The 10,818-nt window shown below is 37.7% G+C and overlaps 1 protein-coding gene across 1 annotated transcript; it reads left to right on the top strand.

Annotated features, from left to right (window-relative positions):
• The first annotated feature begins 227 nt into the window (after positions 1 to 227).
• Positions 228 to 9,651, top strand: LOC149007389 (E3 ubiquitin-protein ligase At1g63170-like). The gene is made up of 4 exons (XM_089166925.1): positions 228 to 375; positions 1,656 to 2,470; positions 8,731 to 8,874; positions 8,972 to 9,651. Exons 2-4 carry the CDS (start codon positions 1,821 to 1,823, stop codon positions 9,327 to 9,329), a joined length of 1,152 nt encoding a protein of 383 aa, XP_089023051.1. The 5' UTR covers positions 228 to 375; positions 1,656 to 1,820; the 3' UTR covers positions 9,330 to 9,651.
• Positions 9,652 to 10,818: the final 1,167 nt, after the last annotated feature.

Genomic DNA, 10,818 nt, shown 5'->3' with positions numbered 1-10,818 from the left:
AAGAGGTTTGATTAGTAATAAAATCAAAGTAAAGGGGGCAATAGTAATTATCTCTATTAAGAAATATAGCCAGCTCCGCGATATTTTCTATATTTTCTGTGCCTGATTAATTATTTTTAAAAAGAAAAAACCAAAAGACAGTAAACAAAACTAATTTTTCTCCAAAGATTAAAAAAATAAGAAAAATGTCTTTTATTTTTTATTTTTCTCTCTCTCATATTCTAAGACGACTCTGTGAAGCAATGGAGGATGAAAACTGACGTTATGTCTGAAGACCAGAAGAGTCGGACAAAAGGGGGTTGGAAGGGAAGAACGTGTGTGAGCCCTGAGAGACTGTCTCTGCTCTCCTCTCAACTACCTCTTCAATCGCGTCTGGTTAGTCACAGCTACTCATTGTAATCTATTCTTTTAATTTTCTGTTCTTAATTTGGAATTGGTTTTTTATTTTTTCCTGTACAAATGGATTCAAAACCGCTATCTTCCTCTAGGGTTTTTCTTTCTTTCTTTCTTTCTTTCGTGTTAATTTCATCGATTGGGCTATGTTAAAACATGCATCTTCGTGTATTTGGTGCTCGAATCGGTTCGTTGTCTTCAGTGTTTGATCGGTTAACTCTTCAAGCTCGCTGGGTCAGTCAAAACTCCCGCTTTTGATGGTTTCTGTTTGATCTGTTGTCTAGAAGATAGAGCTAGAGCTGGATTATGAGTTTCGTTCGCGGGCTTGTATTAGTTTTGGTTCTCATTTCGTTTGATTTTCCGGTCAGTTCTGTAGGAGGTTGACCGTGCGTGGAGAATTTTCCTTGTTACTCTTCTATATTCATGTTGTGGAGGTCGAGATTTTGTTGAATTTGACGTGTTCTCGATCAATTGATGTTTCACCTTATTGGATTATGGCTTCTCATGTTTCATCTTCTTAACATGTATAGTGCAGTTCTCTTAATTGTTTAATGATGTGGGATTCTATTTTCTATTCTTGCTTAATGAATCATCTATATTTAATAGGCCTTCTTTTGTTGTTCTCGACCACTTTCAGAGCAGTAATTTGTTTTCTTTTGGTTGGTATATGCAACTCGGAGACTGACTAACCGAGACTGACTAAGTGGCTACTGCAATGGCGAAGTGGTTGGATAATAAAAACATTAAGATCAGATGTTGCTTTTCTTTTTTGACCTGGATTGGATCATTTGATCTTCTCAAAATATCCTTGTACTGATTTTAAATTTGACACAGATTCTTGGTTCAGACTAGTTTTATTAGTGGAGCTAGAAATTTATTTATTTATTTTTAAATTCTTTGAGCTAAGTGAATTCATGTTTACTATATCTATATTTTCTAAAAAATATAAAGCCATTGTTATCAGTTATGAAAGATTTGCAGTGAGATGCTGTGGTAGCATCATTGAAACCGTTGTTTTCCAAGTTACCTTGAATTATGGCCTGATTATGATGGTACCATCTGTTGGGGCATCCAATGTGTCTTTTAAGTTTTTCTGTGAAAGCAATGCCTCTATTTTCTATTTCTTTCAATGGTTTTTTTGTTTCCAAGCTTCTTGGTCTGTGACACTGTTCCTCTTTGCACAATAGTTACGTTCTTTAAGGGGGGGGAAATGTTATCTGTTGAGCTTGTATTTAACAAGTAAAAGTGTTGGCTTTCTGCAGATTTTTGGGCTAAATGCAGGTTGTTCTGTTTGTGATTGTGAACTTGTGAGCTTATATACCAAGTTTGAAGTTTGAGAAGAGCAGTGCGGTAGAGCTCCTGAAAGACAGAAGTATATAAGTAACATTCTATGCTTTGTTTAACTCCAATTTTGCTTGTGGACTTAGATGGCCGTCTCCTCACTGGAAACAAACCGTGAAGGCCATACTGACCGATTCCCGTTGTTAATGGAGCGTCTAGATAGCCAAGGTGACAGAGAACATGTCATAGACATTGGAAGGGGTGGTCATGCATCTTCATCTGGGTCATCCCACAGTGATCCATTGCCTTCACTTGACTTGCCGCACCATGAAGGTAGATCTTCAAGTGTTACAAATGCCCCTGCTTCTCAGTCTTCCTCAAATGGGTTGAACTCTAGAAACTCCTCTTCCATTAGAAGAGGTGATGGGTATGGCCGTCGCCATAGGAGCCCGTTGAATTCTGGTTTGTGGATTTCCTTTGAGCTGGTAGTCACCGTGAGCCAGATTGTTGCATCCGTTGTTGTTTTATCTTTATCGAGAGATGAGAAACCACAAGCCCCATTATTTGAGTGGATTGTGGGTTATGCAGCCGGATGTGTTGCAACGTTGCCTCTTCTTTATTGGCGTTATCGTCATCGCAACAACCTGGGTGGTGAACAAGATTCATCACACTCACGTCAGGGGACTTCTCAAATCAGCAGCCCTTCAGAGCCAGCATCATATACTGCTATCTCAGTAACTCATTCTTCAGAAGGTGAAGATCGACATATCTCAGTTACCGCTACTCCAAATTCTAGGTACTATTTTTTTCTTTGTTGTCATCTTCTGCAAGTTGTTGCTGTTGTTATTCTGGCATCTGTTTTGAATGTGAAGCGACTTGATGTTATCTATGTTTCTTTGAGTGATTTAATATTATTCTCTTAAATCTCCTGTGCTAAGAAGACAGAAATTAGTTTCAATTTCAAATGTTCCTTAGCTCTCTCTTTCTCTCTCTTTCTGATAATAAGATTGTCAGTAAGTAGTTGTTAGTGCTCCACATCAGGTTTAGCTCTTGAGTGTGCTCCAAGTACTTTGGCTTGAGGTGGGGCAACCAAAAGTTATGCATCTCATATGTTTGTCATCATTGCTGGTCAGCTTGCCTGCCTCATCTTACCGTTCTGGTAGTATGCTCTATGGGCATCTAGAGGCATTGTCTAGGATGCTGTGTTTGAAAGTTCACTTGGAGAAAGCAATCTCCATTTTCTCCTTTATACTTGTCTACATCTGTATTAGTTTCTTCTGTTCCCAGTCCTGTCTTGGAGTGAGGGTAGTATTTGATTGAAGACCTTGATATCTGGGTCAATGGTTGGGGGTGGGCCACCCCAAACTCTAAATCCTTCAGAATAGAGACTCTAGCTCTTTTTATCTTAACCTTATCCTTTGATGTAGCTGTGGCTGTTGCTCTGCTTCTTCTCTAGCCTATTTAGATCATAGTTCGAGGTCTTGTGAGATCTCAGTCGAGATCTTGCTTTTTTGGGACCTTGAGGCTAGATACAAGGTGAAACCAAAATAGTTCAAAATCTCAGCAGAGATCTTGGTCGAGTCGAGATTTTAGTTGAGCAACACTTTTAAAAATGCCTCAACTCAATCGAGAGGAGTTGAGATATCTTGATCTCGACCTAGGTCGACACAACTTCCCCTTGGCTAGTTTTGGTGATCCCATCGGATTTTTCACTGGAAACTTGGTTGGATCTCTACCTAGGCTGCATCAACAAGATGTTTAGCTCATGTACAACAAAGATCTATTGATCTTGAATCAAATCTTAAAGCAAGGTGAGTTTTTTTCCCTCAAACTTGCCTCATTGATTTTACTCTTGTAATCTTGTAGTGCAACTTATAAGCATACTGATGTTGTAATGTGAAATTATGAATAAGTAAACATGTTTGATGCATTATTTGACTTTAAACCTTTATTTCCATTTATCTCAAGTAATGGTAGTGTATTTCTTGTTGTATAAGTCTTTATGTTCACTACTCCAGTGTATTAGTTTCAAAGTTAGGGTTGAGTTGGAACTCATATATACACTTGTTTCTCACAAATTTAAGGCCACTAATAAGTTTAGAAGGCCTAAAATAGGTGAAATACCAGATTCCAGCCCAAACTGAGCTCTAATACCCACAGAGATGGGCCCATGTTAGTTTGAGTTGAGGTGGGATTTTTTTTACTAAATTTCAGCCGAGATCTCGTGAGATCTCAGTTTTTTGAGGGACCGAGATCCTTGTCAAGATCGAGATATCAAACCATGGTCTGGATGAACCAATTTGTTGGAACATTTGTATCAATATCTCCTGGTCCATCTTAAAGGTCTCTTTGTTCTTCAACTTGGCCTCCTTAGATTTGTATCCGTTTCCCTTCTGGCAGCCATAATCCCTTTCCTAACTTAGCTCTAGGCATCCATCACCAAACTTATCTCTGTCTTACCTCTTTTCCGCTTAAGTTATTCCCTGTCCCTTATATGTGTTGCCATAGCCTTCTTTATAATTTGGGACATTAGGGGAGCTTGTGAAGTTTCTGTCATCACCAGCAAGATGCCATTTGGGTTTGGTGTTCCCACCTCCCCTTCAATGATTTTCTTACATTAATTACACTCACATTTCCTGTTATTAGTCAAAGCAGGTTCACATGCAGACATGCAATGCCCCTTTGCTTTGGCCAACCATTATGCAGTTCTAGTTGATATACTATTGCAAGAAGAAGAAAAAGATAATGTGTACCCTTCAAATATGGCTACAAGCAACAAAACATTTTCTAGATTCCCCTTGAAGTATTTTTTTTACTTATTTAATTATTATTAATTGATTAATTCCCATCAATGAATTAACGTGATTTTACAAATCATAGTCAGCTGAAATTATATTTCCTATAGTTATGTTAATCTTCTTCGTTTAAACTAAAATAGAATATTCTTCCTATGTATTTTCAATTTTTGCATTCAGAAATTATTTTTGAAAAATCTGAAAAATTTAACATTAAAAAAATATTCGAACATCATGGCTTAGATTGGACAATGGTGTTTAACATATATTAACTTGACATATATCACATTCCGCCCCCCTTGAAAATTCTGTTTTAGGAAAATATATTTTTAAGAAAAAAAGGGTTCTAAATATAATTGAAGGATGTAGTTGATGTTAGATTTATAGAAGTTATCCGGAATTAACGTGCAACATTTAGCTTATTTTACTTTAGGAAGCTGAGTAGATATGTAGCTTATTTTGCTTGGGATTATTTAGGACCTATTTGTTACCCACCAAAAAACAGTTTCTGGTGTTTCTTGCTTTGAGAAGCAGAAAAAGTGGCCGAAAACCGTTTCTTTTCGCATGATTTTTGCAACATAAATTGAAATTTATGATTTTTTTTGCTTTGAGAACACTTCGATGCAACAACAAAAGAGAAATTGGTGTCGGTTGGGTTAAAGTGAGACAATTTGAGAAGGGTTATCTATGGAATTTGGCGCTCTAAACATAACAGTGGCAAATTTCATATATTTTCTTACATTTCATATTTTCTAATAAACCAGAAGCAAGTTTTATCAAACTCCTAGAAAAGTGTTTCTACTTCCAGAAATGCTCAAAACTGTTTCCAAACAGAAACACTTGGTGAGTTATCAAACAGATCCTTACTTTATAATTCAGTTTATTTCTTCCTTTAGATGTTCCAGTATTGAGTAGTTTCCATTCCGTGTTGTGCTTCTTTTTATTCTAGGGCATGTAACTGTATAATTACTACTCAGTTTGGGATTTTTGTAATTGAAAGGTAGTTTACTTAGTTTCTCAAAATTGCCTCCCTCTTTCTTCCCTTGTGAGTTTGTCCCTCTCCTCATTCTCTTTCTTGTCCTTTTACTTTTACCTGTTAATCTTTGCCACAACTGATCACTTCCTCTCCTATATTTAGTGGTACTGATGCACCACAACCTTGGACCAACCCAAATTCATTTTGGAACCTAGATTGAGAACTGAGTCCAAATATGGAATTTAGGCTTGTAGATATTTGCGATTTTGTTAGGATAAATGTGAAAAGAGATTTTTAGGATGTGGAGGAATCTGAACATCTTTAGTAAATTCTGAATTGTTAGGAGTCAATGGTATGTTTGTTCTGTTTCTTCTGAATCTATATGCTTGTAAGTTTGTAACCAAGGTGTTGCGCATAGAATAGAAAGAAACAGAGTTGTGGTTCAAATAGTCTGAAGGCTTTGTGCTTGTTCACTCTTGTCCCCTTCCCTCTTGTGGAATTTCTTCTTTCTACCACTGCAGCTCTGTTTCTTATCGAGTTTCCTTTTTTTTACTCCATCTATGTTGTTCGTCCTCCTTCACCTTTTCTGTCTCCTACTTAGTGGCATCAGATCCCTAATCTAGGTAAATCTCTCTTTGGAATTCTTCACCCCTTCAGTCTTTCTTCCCTAGCATTTCCTCTTCTTCCTACAATCTTCCTGTCTCATATCCCTCATACCCCTTTTTGTTCTGTTTCCTTTCTTTATTTCTTTTCTCTGTGGTTCTGACCGAAAAACACCAGCATCAACCCCCACATTCCCTTTGTTTAAAAAAAGAATTATCCTGCTGTTGCCACTTCACCCTTCCCCTCTCTTCCACACAAACCCCCCCCACACCACACCAAAAAAAAAAAAAAAAAAAAAAGAGAGCACCCTGGACTATCACGTGCCCACCTCATCCCATGATTTCCATGGCCCAAAAAGGAAAAAGGGAATCCAACATAGAAACAGAACAAAGGAAGTGAACCTGGCGAGAGAGGGCAGAGAGAGAGAGAGAGAGGAGAGGAGAGAAGGTGCATGAGGAGAAGAGAAAGTGAGAATCAGAGGGGAAACAAGAGAGGGACGGAGTTCGTCCTCTATTTTGAAGTCACAGTTTTTCAGCTGAAGTATAAGTCCTCAAATTGAATCACCTCGCTGACTTTCGTGTCCAAGTAGAATCCCCCTTTATCTTATTGTTTTATTGTGTTATTTGATGGTATGTCTTGTTTGTCTTCTCCGAATTTCCTTTCTTGCATCTTCCATGTCTATTTCCCATTAGATCCTTTTTCCATTTTTTGTCCCTCTTCTAGTTTACTTTCTTTATATTATTTTCCAATTCTATCCCTACTCCCACCTTTTACATCGTGACTGTTTTCTCTTTCACCCCACATATTTGATAATTTCAATGACTCATTTATTGTTCATATACTCCCATTAGTCCGTATTTATCTTTCTCTTCCTGAAGTTCCCTTTCTTATTCTTATCCTATTTTTCTTCTCTTTAGTTTGCAGTCCATTAAATTACAATTCTGCTACTGCTATCATTAGCCTACTACATCATAGAGGTTGATTGTGAGGAGTGTTGGATCAATGCCTTATCAAGCTGAATTCTTATGTTTTTTGTTTCTTTTCTTTTCTTTTTGTGTGTGTGGATGCCGGTCCAATAATGCTGATCTTTTCTTTTTATAGAACACATGGTTGAAGTTTTCATTCTCCTGTTTTTCTTCAAACTCTGGTAGAAATCATGCGGCATAGCTTTGTGCTGACCAAATCAATTTGGGAACCTAGAAATTAAGAACTGGATCCATATATGGATTTTAAGTAAATATTTGGGATTTAGTGCAAGTACATAACATAATTTTGATCTGGGTAGGAAGAAAGAGTTTTACAAGGTCAGGAATGGTGGCAAGCAAGAATCTTAATAACCAAGAAGACCGCCTGTCCTTGTTAGATGTTTAGAGTAGGTTAGAGAAAGATTGAAGGAGCTTGCCCTGTCTGCCCGTAGGCCCCCCCTCCTTTTCTCCTTCTCCACTGAATTCGAGTAGCTATCAGCCCTTCTATCTTATACTTTTCCTCTTAGTTAAAATTTTAAGAATCCTAGTAAAGTCATTCTCTAATTGAAGTTTGTTTCTTTTATTTAGTCGGTAGTAATTTTCTAATAGCTTATGTGGTTGATATTGGCATAAACCAAAATGGTTCTCAAAAATATTAGTTCCTCGTCTTAAATGGTGTTTTGATTATTCTCTGCCATAATCTTGTATCATGGCATGAAATGTTTGTTCCTGTATTATTAATACAGTTTTGAAGTATGGGTATTACCTCTATTTCTGTAAATTGGAGCTTCAATGCTTTCCTCCATTAAGGTGTCTAAACTAAAGAAAGTTCTAAAAAGGATGAATCTTGATGATAAACTGGTCAAAAGATTCCTATGCTTTTCTAAAGATAGTCTTTAATTTACTCAAGGATTGTCATTCATGTGTGGAAACTTCAAGTGTGGTGCAATTGCAATGCAGAATTTGGACACCATGTTCAGGGTGTAGGGGTGTGGTAGTCATAGGTTATCAAAATAACCCATTTGGGAGGGGCACGTGGAAAGTAGGTTTGTTAGGATTTCTTGGGGCTATATTACGTTGTAGGAGGTAATAGGAAGGGGGGAATGCATTTGGTTTTGTTGGGCAAGGTTACTTGCGTGAAGGGGAAGACTCGTCGGTGGACATTTTGAAGGTAGAATTCAGATCTGTAATGGAGTTTTGTTAATGATTTCAGTACAATCGGCCATTTATATTTCTTTTCCAGACCCATTTGTGCCTTTCAAGTGTTTTTTGTTTTTGTTTTTGTTTGTGTCATTGTGTGTGTGTGTGTGAATGTGTTTTTGAGTAATCAGGGTGCTGCTAGGAGCTGGATTGGTGTTCGATCGATTGGGATTTGCAGATCTTAATGCAAATTTGACAGCTTCTTAGATTCATTGCCCTTCACTGAGACGGACTACTTGGTGTTCAGTTAGTTACCACCAAGAGACATATCTTTAGAGATTTTCACTGTTAGACATAGTCCCTTGGATCTGAATTTATTTATATTTCTCATTTCTTATCTATTTTGTAGAAAATCTGTCTTTTTTCATATTCTTTGTTCCAAATGTCGTATTTAACATCTTATGCTATTTTTTTCTTGTTTTATTTAGTTAATTTATTGTTAATTTTGTATCTTTGAATGTATGCAACCTAAACTGGAACACCTTTATTTACTGATCGTATGATTTGATGTTGGAAGATGGTTTGCACCTGGTAGACTGAGTGTGCTAGTGGACCACTTCAAGATGGCCTTAGATTGCTTCTTTGCAGTGTGGTTTGTAGTTGGGAATGTGTGGATTTTTGGAGGGCATTCCTCTTCTTCAGAAGCTCCCAACTTGTACAGGTATATTGATCAAATGGCCTCTTATTCTTGATCTCTTTCTCTTGACATCTTTGTAAAAGTAGTAAACCAATTAATCCAAATCTTGGGCATTTTGCAGGTTGTGTATAGTGTTTCTTACTTTCAGCTGTATTGGGTATGCCATGCCTTTTATTCTATGTGCAACAATCTGCTGCTGCCTGCCTTGTATAATTTCCATATTAGGCTTTCGAGAGGATCTAACTCAAACAAGAGGAGCCTCTCCAGAATCTATTAATGCTCTTCCAACCTACAAATTCAAGTTGAAGAAAACAGGAAATAGCAATGACCAGGAAATCAATTCAGAAGGAGTGGGTGATGGTGGGATCTTGGCTGCTGGAACTGATAAGGAACGTGTAATTTCAGGTGAAGATGCGGTAAGTTTTCTTTCTTCTATAGTTGCGTTAGAGCTTCCTATATCTGGATCATGTAGTATATGATGAGAGTGGTTTTAACTGAATGTGCCATGGGCTTTTACCTTTACATGGCAAACCTGGCATATTTGCCTGCTGACTTTTTATACGTCTATTCAGGAAACATCTTTGAGGGGTTATGGGATCCTAATTCTTAACCTTTGGCCTCTGGTCCTTTGATTGAGTTGGTAATCGTAGTTTAACAGTATATTGGTGGGCTTAGTTTCTGCTTAACCAAATTACTTTGGACAGTCTGATCTTGTCTGTAACAACTGACAGAATATAGTTAGTTAGTTGGAGGACTGGACTACGAAGTTGGGGTGTTGATTGGGCCATGGCCCATTATCCAGATGGTGTTTCATATGAGTCACTGATGTGGTGCTGTTGATCCACTTTGTATTTTAAGTTGCTAAGTGAGGTGTATTTTTTTTTTTTTGGGGGGGGGGGTTAGTAGGAAGAACACTAAGACTGTTAGACAGGATCCTGATGCTAAAAAATACTCTCAAACTAAACTTGACCAAAAACTAACTTCCAGAATTGCACCAAGTGCCAGGAAACAATACTTAATGAACCCATGCAAAAGATGGGAATGATCAGATAAGCAGTTAAGGATCAAATTAGGTTATAGTGATCTCATGGGTGGATCTAAGGAACGGTAAAGCTCAAATTAAATGCAATGCACCCAATAAATTTGTCTGGAATATAGGACAGACCTCAAGGTCAATGATTTATATTACAGCACTAGGGTTCCAAAAACAAACCAAAGTCTGGACTGGAAGTAATCCTGAAAACCCAAATTCTGAAATAGAGGAAACTGAGAAAAGAGAGAATCTTGAGTAACTCACAAACTGGAAACCAAAAAGCCCCAAACTGTGGATGAACAGAGGTCCTAGGTTGGGCACATGCTCCCGATGTTTCATAGCGAACTGCCATAGGTTTTTCATTTAATCGAAGATCAGCTATAGGCCAAGATTATACCAAAACAGTGCATGCACAGGAGGTATAATGTTGTGGACCCAATTTCGGTACCTAGAGCAGAGGAAATTTAAAGGGATTGGAAGTAGAATTCAGAAAATTGGGGATTGAAGAAGAAGAAGAAATGTAGAGAGAGAGTGTTAAGAGAATAAGAATATCATTTTTCATATTCTCCTCACCATACTTTATTTTCCCTTATAACAGAACTACTTTTCTAATCATAGGACTATTTTACCCCTAATGCTCCTAACAAGACCTATACCTTCATCCCAATAAACTCCCTTACAAAATAACCCCTCTCCTAGGTCTTACCCTTAACCCCTCTCATGATTCTTAAGTAGGATCATAACAATGCCAACCCCTTAAGAGAACCTTGTCCTCAAGGTTCAGATGCAGCATTTCCCAATTCAGTGTAGAGACAACTACCGCAAGCGCCATTGATGGGTAAAGCAATCAACGCCGAAAAATTTCAGTCATGCGGGCCATAGCTTGTACATGTAGAACTCCATGAAAATTCACTGTGCTGCATTCTACAGGAAAA

The sequence above is a fragment of the Hakea prostrata genome, chromosome 8 (genome assembly GCF_041222555.1).
Source record: "Hakea prostrata isolate BN-2017 chromosome 8, UWA_Hpros_2, whole genome shotgun sequence".
NCBI classification, from domain to species: Eukaryota; Viridiplantae; Streptophyta; class Magnoliopsida; order Proteales; family Proteaceae; genus Hakea; species Hakea prostrata.
This window is presented reverse-complemented; position numbering and strand designations above follow the sequence as displayed.